The following is a 16,377-nucleotide window of genomic DNA, read 5'->3' as shown; positions in this document are numbered from 1 at the left end:
TGCCTAGAAATACTATCTTTCTTATAAGATTGTTTTAAAATAATAATTCACTTAAAAATTTTTAGAGTTTTATTTTTTTAACTAAAATTTTTGACCAGCAGAAATTTATTTTGATATAAAGAAAAAAATAAGGGTCTAACATTATTTTCATTTTCCAAATAGCAAGCCATTTATCATAACACTATTTATTAAATAATCTATTTTTTCCATTGATTTTAGTAGTTCCAGAGACTAAAATTCAGGTCTCATTGTGAACAAAATTCTTGGCATTATCGCTAGTCGTTGAACTTTTCCCAACGTATTTTACATTTTTCTTAATCCCTAAAAGCTCATATTGCCTCAAGGCTCAGATTAACCACTTCTTAGAATTACACTGGTAACAGATATTGATCTTATAGACTTATCATTCCAGTAGATTAGTTTCTCTAAGAGCGTCTTTATATTGAGTAGTGAGCTTTCCTTTCCTTTCCTTTTGCTTTTTTTAAGTACTAGGGAGAATTTGGGAATATATTTGACCACTTTTTGGAGACTCTGTTAGAAATGTTGTTCTAAATTTAACCTCAGATTTTTGAAAGTGGACTTGTACTGGGCTTTGTTTGGTATACTGGGATGTAATGGAGAGATGCCTAGCATAAAAAAAGATATAAAATAGGCTTTGTAGAGAATAGTAGTTTGCCTTTAGTGATATTGGTTTTAGATGGAATTTGACTATAGTAATTTTAGGTGGTAGATAAGTTGAGACATAATGATTAGAAGTGTATTTGCTATGTAATCTTTCATTGCTGATGATTTCTCTTAATTGTCCTTTCTTAAACATTAATTTTAAAAATTGGTCATTCATGAGTTATTTTGGACTTCTGCACATGACTGGCTGTGATTTGTGTTTATGAATCTAGGTATGGTGTCTGTTTTGGACTTGATGCAGGGGGGTTTCCCATCACGAGCTTCATTTCATGAACTCTACAACATGTATAAAAAATTTATGCCAGAGAAACTTGCAAGATTGGATCCAAGGCTATTTTGTAAGGTACAAATAGTAAATCTGATTTTACATAAATTAAAAGTTTCTTAGCAGTAAACTCTTTTTTTATTAAATATTAGTTGGAATTTAACTTTTTTAACTTTAATTTTGTAGGCTCTTTTTAAAGCTTTGGGCTTAAATGAAATCGACTACCAGTTTGGATTAACAAAAGTATTTTTTAGACCTGGCAAGGTAAATATATTTTTCTTTAAAATTTTAGCATCATTAATGCAGATAGTTGGAGTTAGTAAACATTTTTAAGTATCAGTGATTCGTATTATTCTTGAATTATATGGTTACTAATGGCATGAAAAAATATGTAATGCGTGTATATGTACACACATTTTTCCTATTTGTGAAAAATTTGTAATTTAGATATTATAGTACTCCATATAAATTTTACAATTTTATTCAGTATTAGAATCAGAACATTGTTTAATTGACTTTTTTTTTTTTTACTTAAAATAGGGTTAACCAGAAAATATTAACACTTTACACAAATTGAAAACTTTTCTAAAGCATATTAGTCTTCATTGATTTTGAGATTTTGTAGCACTTTGGAGTCTTCATTGTGGGAATAAATTTTATTAGAATATGGTAGATATATAAATTATAGGAAGTTGCTCTGGAGTTTGTATGGATCTCTGTCAAACTCTAGAATGAATATATAAATACTTTTGTATATAACATAATTTTGGGGGGCTAACATAATCCTATACTTTTAACATTCAAATCAGTTATAGAATGCCTTATAACTAAATGTATTTCATACAGAAACATCCAAATGCTGTTCAAAATCTATTACTAATATGATTTTCACCATTCCTTTCTTCTTTAATGTTGATTTAGTAAATTGAATCTTCATAGTTTTAAATACCATTGTTATTGTATTTTAAATAGCCAATAATACTAGTTCAGCTTATCAGAATCATTAATAAATAAATATATTTCAAATATCTTGAGGGTAAATTCATCATAGTAAATCTGATTTTACATTTTTTGAGTATGAGATGAAGTATATGCATATGTTACCATTATATGTACTTTCCTGTGAATATTTTTATTTCAGAGAACCCATACCCTTTCCTATGAAATAAAAGAAAATAAGAGAAAAAGAATCTATAAATTATAGTTTATGGTTGGCTTAGCTTTAATCATAAATATTTCTCATAAATTCAACTCTTCCATTGTTTCAGAGCTATAGTAATTATTTAAGAATTAATAACTTTATAAAGAAACTTGTTGGTCTTATTTACCTCTTGAAAAATGAGGATTTGTTGATAGCTTATGGCAAAGATTCAAAGAGAGCTTCAATTTCCTATGTTACCTTTAATTTTTATTATAGCAAATGATTATATTGATGGTTGATGATATTGTGACATCTTAATATTTTAGTGGGACATTTGATAAAGGAGAAAAGCCATTTTGGAATTTGGTGGTAAATAGTTAAAATAATATATTTTATTTCTTAATAACCAAATAAATGTTTTATCTGTGTTATCTCTGTTAGTAGCAGTGTCTTATCTTTGTTCAAAATGGGCCTGGGGATTGGGAATGACAGACTAGTTTTGCTGGAACCTGATAAACATAGCTGAATTTTACTTATCAAGCGCTGTATGTGGATATCCAAGAATGTGGGTGATTCAGTGGGTGAGATATATTAGTCCTTTTTCATTTTTTTCCTCAATAAAACCCTTTTGCTGGGTTGGGGCTGTAGCTCAGTGGCAGAGCACTTGTCTAGCACATGTGAGGCCCTGGGTTCAATCCTCAGCACCACATAAAAATAAATAAATAAAATAAAGTTATTGTGAAAAAATTCTAAAAAAAGAAACCAAAAACCTTTTTGCTAACCCTCTATAGTTATTTAAGATCATCATTTTCTTTTATTATTGAATCTGCTATTCCTCCCCTTCCCCACACTCCCCTTCCCCCCAAAAAAATGATCCTGAAGGAAGGAAGAAAGGAAGAAGAAAGACTTCTTCATAGAAGAAGTCAAGTGTGTTTGGGTTTGCTATCTACTCTAAAAGATGTCTGTGTAATTGGCATGCAGCCATTTTCAGAAAGTTAGATTTTGGATTTGAATTATATTTGTTTTCTCTGTGTGTTTAAACACATTTATCTTTTAATACTGCTGTTATGTTATTTTTTTCTTCTAGTTTGCAGAATTTGATCAGATTATGAAGTCTGACCCTGACCACTTAGCAGAGTTGGTTAAGAAAGTCAATCATTGGCTAGTCTGCAGTCGCTGGAAGAAAGTTCAATGGTGTTCGCTGTCGGTCATAAAATGTGAGTGTTTTCTTTCATTTCAGGATGTTTTATTACTTTGGAAGTAAGGTGGTTTGTGCATGTTATAAGGCTGTCTCAGAGGTGGATGCTAGGCAAGAAGATCGTGATGTTGGTTCACACTGTGTCCGATTCCTCTGGCAGCACTTTGTATCTAGTGTGTATTAATATTTGTAGACTTTCTATATTTTATTTTTTTGAATGCATGATTCTTATTTTCCCTATCTGAATTTGTTAAGTAATATTAATTTCATTATGTTCTAAACAGAACAGAACTTAGTATCTTGATTCGTTTTTCTCTTTCTCCCCTCAACCCACAATACCACTCTTGAATCTCTCAGACTTAAACCAGAACTTTTTCTGCCTGTGCGGCATCTCTAATACACACTTCAAAAATTTCAGGATTACAATTGTCTCTTCTTTCTTATTCCTGAAATCTTGTCAATCATCAGCTCATACTGATTTATTCTCCGAATACTGTAATTATTTACTTTGTATTCCAGCACCGTAGTGGAGCCTCTTTATCCCACTTGTTAATAACTTGAGCAGCTCCCAAGCTGGTGTTCCTGGCTTCCCAGAGTCCTCGTTCTATACCCAAAACCTCCATGGCCCTTATTCAGTAGAGGCAAAGTCTGAATTCTTAGAAGATCTTTCAGGATCCTGTAAAACAGGGTATTGCCTCATCCTTGCATCCTGTTCTGCCATTCCCCTTTCAGACCCTGGTCTTTGACGCATTGGACTAAGCTGCTTTTGTCTATGTGCTTCTGCTAGGCCATACTTATCTCTGATCCAAAGCAAGGGTGGGGGCAGAATATTTTTTACTTAGTTGAGGGTCAGTGGCAAAAATCTTTAATTTTGGGGCATTGAGAATCTGTAATTTGATTAAATTTATAATCCCCCCACCAGAGTACTTGAAATACTGCTAGGTACATGAAGAAGATTCATTAAATTATTCCTTATCAATAGAAAAAGGAAATTCCTTTGACATAATGGAGAGAGACCATTTAAACAAAGATTATTATTGGAATCTTTTGTTAGAAAATTATGAATATGGATAAGAAGACAACTATAATAAAGAAAAAGATAATAGAACCTCTTTTTCTCATCATTTTCAAGTAAAATACAAGCATATTTGTTATGGTAGTTCAGTGCTTTTATCTATATGTTGATTATGATGGAGAGTACGTTATATTACAATGACCTGTGCTATTCTATGTATTTGTGGATTTAGTTGTACAGATTTACTGAGGTCAGTAAACAGATAAGGATCTTTGCAGAATTTGAACAGGGATGCTCTGAAAAAAATGTTTCAAGGTGACATTATGTTAGGAAATTGTGGGTATCCAAAGTTAAAAAGATTTCTTTCCTATAGGCTTCTCAGAGGCCTCATTCAATATGTTGATTGTGAATTTCCAAAGTGTTATAATAGTGTAAGTATCTTCTAAACTAATTCACAGGTAAATTCTTTTCTAAGGATATACCTGTTCATATTTCTTAGACTAGTATAAAAAGGAAATAATGCATTTCAAGCGCAAATCCAGCCACAGTACATGATGTACTTTTTATTTTTAAGAAGTATAACAAATTAAAGAAATGTTAATAAGCCTTCAGATTTATATTTCTTGACAATTACTTTTAAAAATGAGTGCTGATTTAAAAAATATTTAAATTTATCTAATTTAAATGAAGTAATATAATTTACTTTATACTTTCACACAGTGAAAAACAAAATAAAATATCGAGCTGAAGCTTGCATTAAAATGCAGAAAACTGTTCGGATGTGGCTTTGCAAAAGGAGACACAAACCTCGGTAAGATGAATGGTGCCTAAGGAACCCTACAAAACCTAACTATCCTAATGTAAAACAGCAATAAATGCCTAATAAAAAAGTTTGGATCTCATGCTTTTTGTAAAATGATATGTTAGTCTATTATTTATAATATTTATTTGAAATTAATTTATTCATTACTTGCCTCATCCTACATAAGGATTTGAAATGGCTTACAGAAATGCAAGTATTGTAAAAGATTGAAATAAATAGTTGAAAGAAACTATTTTGGTTATTTAAGGGATTTGAATTTCTTGATAATGTCAAGTTGACATTGGTTTAAAAAATATCTCTTTGCTGTTTAGACCATAATCCTTTCAAGATTATCCATAAGAATTATATTGTTTCACTGTAAATTTGGTTTTTATTTCGTATTTAAACTTTTCATTACTAATTTAGACTTTTTAACCTTGGAGTTCTGAATGACTATTGATTCATCATACCTTTTTAAAGTGATTCTAAGATGACTTCTTCAAGTTATATGATTTGAATTTTCTCTCAGCTGATAGAAAACCTCAATTGTATTGAAAGGCATCATTGTCATTCACAGCCATATTTCATTTTTCCCCCTCAATAAGAGATCTAAAAAAGAGAATACTAAGAAAAATTGAAAACACAAGTGAAATCTCCAGTTTGGCAATGTATTTTTAGCTTTTTATTAATGAAAAATCTTCCTATAGCATTAAATGGTAATGTTAATTGATGAAATATTCTCTCTACAGCATTGATGGCTTGATTAAGGTGGGCACGCTGAAAAAACGACTTGATAAGTTTAATGAAGTAGTAAATGCATTGAAAGATGGAAAACCACAGGTGAATAAACAGATCAAAGATCTTGAAATTTCCATTGATGCTTTGATGGCCAAAATTAAGGTATGTAATTTTAGCCCAAATGACTTTGGCTTTTATATAGTTTAATGCCCTTTGCTATTGGTATTGAAATCATATAGAAAAATATCCTTATTTTTCCAGTGTTCAAAATGTTGACAAATGGATGCTCATTATGTTGTTCTTTCTTCTTCTGTGTTTGAAAAGTTTCATAGCAGAAAGATAAAAAGGAATAGTTTTTATGCAGTTTCATCTGTTGTTAGGAAAATATCCCCCCCCCACCAAGAGTAACTAAAATATAATCCTTTGATGCTAAACTTTTGCATAGTCATGATTCATAGAGGACTAATGCTGTTTAGTTTGATGACAGCGTTGGGTTAGAAATGAGTGCCTCATATCTGCTCAGCAGGTGCTCTGTCACTGAGCTATATCCCAAGACCTCCTTGAGACTGATTATTAAATTATAAAAGTAATATAATATCATTGGAAATTTAAAGAAAGAGTCAAAAAACACCTTTATAGCCCGTTGCTAGCATAATCGCTAGTACACTATTATATATTTCCCTCAAAATCTTTTTTTATTATGCATACATTTTTATTTTGTTCTTTATATACATTCAGTTTTTAAAATCTCTGTCATTATGTCATATGCTTTTTCATTATTAATACCTTATCTTCATACAGACTATAACATAATGGACTGTTATAAAAGTGGTCATAGCCATTTCTGCTTTGATTTTGTAGGAAAAGATGGGGAAGCTTTTGTTTGATTTTTCACTTATATGGTTACTACTGGGATTTAAATTTTTCTTTTTTTGTATCTAGTGAATCTTTTCCTTAATTACATTGTAAGGTTTTGCTGTTTTTCTCAGCTAGTTTCATAGGTCAGTATATATATGCATATTATAAATTCCTTAAAGTAAGCCTTTTGTCATATTTTATGTATAAGATGTATATTTTACAATGGTAAATCTTTGAGGTAAAAAGGATGAAAATAATCAAGACAAGAATGAAAACACTGTTGATGGACTTGGCTGATTTTACAGATTGGTCAGGGGCCATCTCTGTTTATGGGGTATCAGTATCAATTAAAATTAACTCAGCCACATTTTTTGAAGGCTAACATAGGAAAATTACCCAACAATTTTAGATGTGTAGAGTAATTTCTTAAATATTCCTTAGGTACTGTTGGAACAATATTATTACAGAGAGTATACTTTGGCTAAATGAATTACTCATTCCTTCCATAAAAAAATAATTTTTAAGTACAATTATATTGCTTTACCCAGAATACACCTACTGTCTGTGACTTAGTTGCTGGTATTAAATAGAATCAAATGTTTGGGGACAGATATGACTTTTTAAGAACAGTGTTTCAATATTATTTAATGTATAAACATTACAGCAAAGATATGGGCTTATCAGCTTTCGCATTTCTTTGTTGTTGTTTGCTTGTTCTTTTTTTCCCATTTGTGTACGTATTGGAGTAGTTTTTTTTTTAAATTGTGAAAACCATAACTTTAAATTTATTATCTTAACCGTATGTAAGTGCTCAGGTCAGTAGTGTTGAGCATACTCACATTATTGTGTAACAGAAGAGATCACTTTTCTAAATACATGTTTATTATTTTGTTTTTTAAGTCCACTATGATGACCAGGGAACAAATACATAAAGAGTATGATGCCCTACTTAAAAGTTCAGAGGAGCTTCTCAGTGCGTTGCAGAAGAAAAAACAGCAGCAGGAGGAAGCAGAAAGGCTGAGGCGTATACAAGAAGAAATGGAAAAAGAAAGAAAAAGACGTGAAGAAGATGAACAGCGTCGAAGGAAGGAAGAGGAGGAAAGGCGAATGTAGGGCATTTATATTGTTTTGCATTACAAACTGAATTGAAGAGTGAATTCTTGGCAATTTAGACAATGGTTAATGACTATTTCTAAAGCCATATTCTTAATTTAATGAACTAGTTTTAGAATAAATTTGTAATTTGAAAAAATAAGCTTTTATAATAGTTGCATAAAATTATTTTAACTACATGGAGAATCTTTAATTCACAAATTCCAAATCTGAAATACTTTAAAGTCTGATGCTTTTTGGGTGGCATGTTGGTGCTCAAATTGCAAAATTTTAAATTAAAATATTAATTATACATATTAGTGGAATTTGCTGATATTTCCCTATGTCATACTGTGTGCATTTATCAGATACATCCACGCTTCTTCTGACCCTTCTCACCCTTCAGGTATCCTTCTCAGTCTCTAGTAATCATGATTTTATTTTCAGTTTGACTTGTTATTTGTTTTTTAGTTTTCACGTATGAGAGAGAACATGTGATATGTGATACTTTTCTTTTATTTAATAATGATATTCTCTAGTTCCATCCATTTGGCTACATTGACAGGATTTCATTCTTTATGGCTGAATAATACTCCATTGTGTATATATACTGTAGTTTTTAAACCCATTCATCTGCTGATAGGCACCCAGCCTGATTCTACATCTTAGTTATTGTGAATAGTGCCCCAGTAAATATGGGCATTAAGGAATCTTTTTACGTATGCTGACTTAATTTTCTTTTGATATGTATCCAAGAGTGGGACAGCTGAATCACATGGTAGCTCTGTTTTTAGTTTTTTGAGGCATCTCTCTATAGTTTTCATTAGAGACTTACATATTTAAATTCCCACCAATAGTATGTAAGGGTTTATTTTTCTTCACATCCTCACCAGCATTTATTATTTTTTGATAATAGTCATTCTAACAGGTGAGATCGTATCTCATTGTAGTTTTGAATTGCATTTCCCTGATGGCTGGCTGATAACTTTGAACATTTTTTCATGTATTTATTGACCATTTGTATTTCTTCTTTTGAGAAGTGTCTGCTCAGATCATTTGCCCATTTATTAATTGCATTAACTTCTTCTTTTTAAGTATTTTGAGTTCTTTGTATTTTCTGGTGATTAACTCTGTCAGATGAATAGCTGATAAATACATTATCCCCTTCAGTTGATAATCTCTTTACTATGTTGATTGTTTCCTTTGCTGTTTATTTTGATGTCATTTCATTTGTCTATTCTTGCTTTTGTCTGAAGTTTTGGAGTCTGATACAGAAAATCATTGCCTATACCTATATTTTGAAGTATTTCCCCTGTTTTCTTCCAGTAATTTCAGGTCTTACATTAAGATCTTTGATTCATTTTGAGTTAGTTGTTTTTAGAGTGAGAGAGGAATCAAGTGTCAATCTTCTGCATGTGGATACCCAGTTTTCTCACTCTTGATCATGTTTTTGGCACGTTTGTCAATAATCAGATGGCTGTAGCTGCATGGTTTTGTTTCTGTGTTCTCTATTCTATTTCATTGGTCTCTGTTTTTATGCAAGTACCACGCTGTTTTTGTTGCTGTGGCTCTGTAGTATGTTTTTAAACCATACTACAGTATTTCTACTCAGGATTGCTGTGCTTATTCTGGGTCTTTTGTTCTTCCATGTGAATTTTAGGATTGTTTTTTTCTAGTTCTGTGAAGAATGCCATTGGAGTTTTAGTGTAGATTGCACTGAATCTGCATAGTATGGGCATTTTAAAAAAATTTAGTTGTAGATGGACACAGTATTTTTATTTTATTTATTTTTTTGTGGTGCTGAGGATTGAACCCAGTGTCTCACACATACTAGTTATTTATTTTTTTGTGGTGCTGAGGATTGAACCCAGTGTCTCACACATACACATTATCAGTTCTAATAGTTTTCAGTGGAGTCTTTAGTTTTTTTATATATTGAGTCATATCATCTACTTAGAGAATTTATCTAACTTCACCTTTTCTATTTGTATGCCTTTTATTTTCATTCTCTTGTTTAATAGCTCTAGTTGGAACTTCTAGTAGTAATATATTGAGTAAGAGTGGTAAAAGTAGACACCCTTGCCTTGTTCCTGATCTAAGAAGGAACGTTTTCAGGTTTTCCAACTCCACTCCCCGCCCCCCATTCATGATGTTGGTTATGGGCTTGTCATATACAGCCTGATTTTCAGATTAGGGATGCTCAACTGGTAAAGCTTTTGAAAATATTCCCAAATCCAGCTGGGCTTGGTGGTTCATGCCTATAATCCCAGCTGCTTGAGGCTGATGCAGGAGGTCAAGTTCAAGGCCAGCCTCAGCAACTTAGTGAGACTGTGTCACAAAATAAAGAATAAAAAGGGGTGGAGATATAGCACAGTGATAGGGCACTGCTGGGTTCAGTTCCCTGTACTGGAGAAGAAAGAAAGAGGGGTAAGGTGGAAGGGAGTGAGGGATGGATGAAGGAAGGAAATATTTCAAAATTGAAATAGAAAATCAAAATCTGAACCACTCCTCTCCCACTATTTTGGACAAGGGATACTTGAACTGGGTAATCTTGAGTTTTGGTTAGACTTTTACCCTTGAGGATTTCTTAACTACTTCTTAAAGCTATGGCTTGTATTTCATTTTATAAGGTAGAAAAAGGTACTTCTATTTTTTTGCAGTTTTAAAATTGATAGCGTTTTGGAAAATTGCAATTACAGGATAAACAGAAGAAATATGGGTTGTTTGGTTTGAAAAGAGGATAGAAGGAATTATGCATAATTAGGACCTTACAGTTAGGCCTTGTAACCAAGTCAATTTAGAGGTGTTATAGGTTATAGAATATAATTGTATTTGTTTTATTTACATATTGCTGGCAGTATAAATTTTATTAAAAATAAGTTGAGAATGTATGTGGCCAACAGGTTGGGTTCCTATTCTGTTATCTTTATTTATTAATAGTTAATTTGCCTTCTGAAGAATTCCTTATTTTCTGTTAAATTTTTGAAGAGTTTTTTAATTTCTTATTAGGAAACTTGAGATGGAAGCAAAGAGAAAACAAGAAGAAGAAGAGAGAAAGAAAAGGGAAGATGATGAAAAACGTATTCAGGTATATACTTACTGACTGAATTTCTATCAAGGTAGAATGTACAAAGTTATAGAAGAAGTAAAAATAAGATCTTGATTTGGTAGTAAGCCATCACTAGTTTATCCTACAGGCCAAAGGCAGTTCTGAAGGAATTACGGAGCTGGGGAAATGAGTTCAAATCCAGGCTCTGTCACTGACAGAAATTATGTCATCATATACTTCACAAATAGTGACTGTGGGCCACAGTGTCTCTTTAGAATGTGGTTGAGTCATAGTTGGGAACATTGAGAAAGTTATAGATGTTAAAGCATTTAGAACATATTATATTTCTATGACACCTATGGAATGTCAGTGAACATTCACTTACGTCATAATTTTATGTATAAAAACTTTGTAGATATGGGTATTAATAGGTTAGAATTAAGATATTCTCTCTATCCCACCATATTTAAAAAGTTTCATGTCTGAAAATAATTGATCATGTAATTGAATTTCTGTTTTTCTGGGCTTTCATAATATATACTTAAGCATAACCTGCTCTTTAAATTCTGATATCTTCAGTGTAGGTACTGGTGTTAATTCACCAGCTGGGATACTGTGATGTTTGGGATATTCGGACTGTAGTTTTAGAGTGGTGGAACTCTGGTTCTTCTGCCTTCTGTTGGCTTTGGGAAAGTGAAGTATTAATGATAATATAGGAAAAAAATAAGACTTTAGAGATTTGTGGTTAAATAATATATATATCCATTTATATATATTATATAAATTATATTAATATGTAATATATAAATATATATTAAATATGTATAGTATACATAGATATATATAATTATATATGTATAATTTTTTAAAATATATTTTTTAGATGTTGATATATACCTTTATTTTATTCACTTATTTTTATATGCGGTGCTGAGAATCGAACCCAGTGCCTCATATATGCTAGGCAAGCTCTCTACCACTGAATCACAACCCCAGCCCCTATGTGTACGATTATTTTATATATATATGTATACACACACACACATACATACACACACACACACACACATATAACATATAATAAATGTAATCCTTAGTTCTTAATAAGAAAGCATTTAGAACTAAGGAACTTAGAACTAAGGAACCATTAGGTCTTCCTTTTATTTTAAGTAATAATGAAGAGTGATCAAGTAACATGTGAAGAACTCTTGGTGAAATGGCTGTCTTGCTTGGTAGGCTGAGGTGGAGGAGCAGCTGGCCCGACAGAGGGAAGAGGAGTCCCAGCAGCAAGCAGTTCTGGAGCAGGAGCGTAGGGACAGGGAGCTGGCCCTGCGGATCGCCCAGAGTGAATCTGAGCTCATCAGTGATGAGGCCCAGGGTGACCAGGCACTCCGGAGGTACTGGGGCCCTTGTGTGGGAGGGTTGCACCTTCTCCATTTCTTTTTTTTATCTCTCTGCTTTTCAGTTACATGTAAAAGAGAACAGGAGAAAATCATATCCCTTAGATCCTGTTATGTTTGAAGTAAAATCATTGAAGTCATATCTGCTTTTATACCCAAATGAATGAAACAATTGATTTGCCATTAAATTGTTGAACTGTTGAAAAATAAAATTTGTTAGTGAGTACTCTGTTAAGAAAACATCTCAACTTTTATTCTGAAGTTGTCTTTAAGAGTATTACATATTAGGTAGACATGTAATTTCCAAGTTCTTGTCAAGCACTGGGAGAAATTATTAACTGTACTGTATGCAGTTTTTTGTTTAGGATTTTTTTATTTTCCTAAAGCCCATTTTTTTTTTAAACCATATTTCTGAAAGAAGGAGATTTACCCTCCAGTGTCTCAGAATAAAAGGAGTTCCTTCCCAATAAAGGAGGTTAATTGTATTGAAATATTTGGGCTCCTCTGATTTCTGAATGATATCTCTAAATATCATAAAGGAATGTGGAAGAATATGGAAATTCTTAATACTTCATGAGAAGTTTCAGGGAGGTTTAATATTTTTCATTTAAAACTTATAAGAAAGAAACAGTAATTGTTTTGATAATTTATTTTTAAGAAAAAAGCAAAACTAGCTTGTAGGACTCCTCCATATGTTGACATATATACTGTATATATATATATATATGTGTGTGTATATATACTGAGAGGCAAACATGTAACAAAATACAGTTAACTGTAATAAAACTATAGTTAAATTACAACCACTAGATGGAGCTATTTCTTTGTGAAATGAAAAGGCCTGGGTTCAAATTGCAAGGTGAATCATAAGGAAATTGCAATTTGAATTAGCTAAAAACACAGATGGGGAAGAAAAGGGTTTGTTAAGTTGCCTTTTTCTAGTAAATGATTATTTTGAGAAGCTCTCAAGTCTGAATTATATATGAAAGTATGTTAGGGTAAATGAACTTTCTAGACCTATTATAAACAAAAGGTGTTATTATTAAGCTTTTGGGTTTGAGACCATTATAATTAAAATATTTTGGCTCATCTTTTGTATATGCAGACTTGGCTCAGCTGCTCTCCTGTTCTTTTCACCTGTGTCTGTTGGGATGACTAGAGAATTGACTAGCAGCTAGGCCAGACTTCGAGTAAGCCCTGCTCTGACAGCTGCTATCTCTAATGTCTATGCTGCAGCACAACAGTGGACAGAGCAGGGTTTATTGTAGGTGAAGTTCATTTCTTAGTGACTCACTAATAGAATAATTATTGGTATTCATTGTCAAGCTTTATGTGTATGCATTTGAAAGAGTAAGCTATATCCACTGCCATTCCATAGGCTGTGTGCAAGTCACTGCCCTGTATGTAGATTCCTTTCCTCTTTTCAGGAAGGTACACTTCTTTCAGGGAGAGTCCACTCTAGAAAGAGTAGACATTTAGGATTTTCATGGTAAAATCATGTAAATCACAAGTTACCTGCAGTGTAAATTAAGCATAATTATCTAGTCTATGGGACCATTATTGAATAATGAGGTATGCAAGCCATTATGACTTTAAAGGCAGAAGAGTGAATTGGTTCTTTTGTGGTATAGCCCTAGATGCCTCCTCCTCTGCAGCCTTCTTCTATGACCCTTAGGTTCTCTGAGCTCCTTCCCTTGTTGTGATTATTTTATACTCCATACTACAAACATCAGCACTTCATTATGGATAATGTTTTTACATTAATATTCTATGTTTGATAGTTTTATTCCGTGGACTATAATTTAATGTTTGTGAATGTTTATTTTACCTTTGTTAGCGTTGAATTCTTTCTATATCACATTTATGAATGAGACTTCTCCAAATAAATTAATTTGTAAGAAACAGCATGAAAATTTCCATGGGCTCTGTGATGTGTAAATATATGCAGATGGATTTTGCTACAATAAACAATATAAAGTTGCTTTTCCAGCTTAGATTCCTGTGGAGTAACTTCTAAGTAACAATCATTTTCCACATGTTTTAAAATATAATCTAAATCAACTACATACATGAACCTTGATGCAAAGTAACAATTTCAAATTATCTGAAATTGTAAAGTAATATCCAGTTTCTGTTAAGAATGAATCTCACAATGTACAAATTTTCCAATCTAGATGAATTTGCTCTTTAATTTTCATTGAATGCTTTTTCATTTATTCTTTTATAATTACTTTAATGAAGATTTTAAAAATATATGAAAATTCTGAGTGATCTCTTACAGATGAAAGATGATTGAATTTTTTAATCCCATGAATAAAATAATTGAAACACAAATTGACCCAATGTAGCTTTACAATTCAGAGTTGGTTATGATATTAACTAAAATATATTCTTTTCACAGAAATGATGGAACAAGACCTAAAATGACACCGTATGTCATTTTCCTTTACTTTTTTTTTTTAAATAGAGTATGGATATTTTGTGGGGAGTCGGTTTCCTCCAGGGAGTAGTTTATTTCATTTTATTAAAAGAGAGTGAGATAATATTGTTTCATTTTTTTTTCCTTTCCTGAGGAAAATGTTTGATGTTCAATTTCAGTAGTTTTTTATTTGATTTCTTTTTTTGTGTGTGTTGTCTTTGCTTAAATGTTGATAGTTTATTTTACATATTTTTAACTTTCCCTTACCCCTTACATCTTTATAGCAGCAGGTATGGAGAAATAAATAAGTAAAATATTCAGGTTTAAGAATATAATTAATTCTAATAATATCTGAAATAGGTCATAGTCTGAAGTTACATATGTAATATCTTTTTTTGTAATGTAAATCTCCCCACAGAGAGTAAATACTAGTAACACTTAGGATATAAATAAAATCTGAATTTTAACAGCTTTCAGGACTCCATATGTAACCTTTATTTTGATGATTCCCAGCTCTGTCAGACATTAGTATGAATAGCAAATATTTTATAGATTATGTAACCTATAAATATTTCCAAAAAATACATATAAAGGAAAAATAAAAAGATAGTCATTTATAATAAAACATTATTTTAATATGAAACTACTTGTGCATAATTTCAACAGAAGACATAATCAAGTAATCAGATATTTTTACTTATACATAGAATCTCTATGAATGCCATAACTACAGATGCAGATTGATATAGGAATGTTGTGTCAGAAACTCAAATGCCATGAAATTGTGAACAGTCCTTTTTAAAGTTCTGAACAGAACTATATACAATTTCCTCTCAATTACACAATATTTGTGTCCCTAGAAAAATTCTGTTTTAAAACCATGCAAAAAACATATTGTTTACGTGTGAAGCTTTGTTCACACGTGAAATATGTATTTGTATGTATGTATTTCACCCTTATGTGTCTGGCAGACTTGTCAAAGTTACATGTGTCATGGGACAGTTCTTCCTGTGCAGGATATTTAAAATTCCTGATTCCATATTACAGTACATGCCAGGAATGCACACCCACAACATTGTTGTTACTTCAGTGCCCCCAGAAATTTCAAACATTATCTCTGATAGGCATTGTTTGCCCACCCTTCATTAGGACAACCACTTTGTTACAATTGAGCTTGAGTTATATAAGCCTTGCAACCAATGTCTAAGATGAAATTATGAGCATTTGCATATAGTTTAGCAAAATTGGAGTAAAAAATAGGACCTATGTACAAGGATCATTTCTGTCAAATGAATTTGGTGTAGTGAGTTTGGTATAGGTCAGGTGTAGCTGAATGTGAGGCCAGGAAGAATAATAATTCAGTAGAGAATGCCTACTTTGTAGTGGTAAAGTATACAGAGAAATTTCTGTACAATCTACAGATCAAGTGGTAAAGAGCTTTGAAAAGACATTTGACTCCCTTGAAACCTCTGTGGGAAACAGTGGAGTAGATTTAGAACAAAGATTTGGTAAAAAAGGAAACACTGAGGTGGGATGATAGTAGAATTAATAATACTTCGCAAAATCATACTGAATTTGTTGGCTAGAAAATTCTGAGAAACTACTTAGATTGAGAAACTACTTAGATGGATTAAATGTATTGCTCAAAAGATGATTTTTATTGGACTATATTTGTGTGTTATGTATTATTGTCCTTCCTCATCAGTTTTGAAAGAT

General features: G+C 31.8%; 1 protein-coding gene across 3 annotated transcripts in view; it reads left to right on the top strand.

Annotated features, from left to right (window-relative positions):
* Positions 1–16,377, top strand: part of Myo6 (myosin VI) — a 138,730-nt gene that overhangs the window by 109,703 nt on the left and 12,650 nt on the right. For all 3 annotated transcript variants that reach the window (XM_071613248.1, XM_027928224.2, XM_027928222.2), the window contains exons 21-28: positions 897–1,027; positions 1,136–1,213; positions 3,178–3,307; positions 5,024–5,114; positions 5,855–6,005; positions 7,602–7,810; positions 10,803–10,881; positions 12,079–12,239. In XM_071613248.1, coding sequence (XP_071469349.1) covers positions 897–1,027; positions 1,136–1,213; positions 3,178–3,307; positions 5,024–5,114; positions 5,855–6,005; positions 7,602–7,810; positions 10,803–10,881; positions 12,079–12,239 — 1,030 coding nt within the window. The remainder of the gene's footprint in view (positions 1–896; positions 1,028–1,135; positions 1,214–3,177; positions 3,308–5,023; positions 5,115–5,854; positions 6,006–7,601; positions 7,811–10,802; positions 10,882–12,078; positions 12,240–16,377) is intronic.

Source organism: Marmota flaviventris, chromosome 6 (genome assembly GCF_047511675.1).
Source record: "Marmota flaviventris isolate mMarFla1 chromosome 6, mMarFla1.hap1, whole genome shotgun sequence".
Classification (NCBI taxonomy): domain Eukaryota; kingdom Metazoa; phylum Chordata; class Mammalia; order Rodentia; family Sciuridae; genus Marmota; species Marmota flaviventris.
This window is presented reverse-complemented; position numbering and strand designations above follow the sequence as displayed.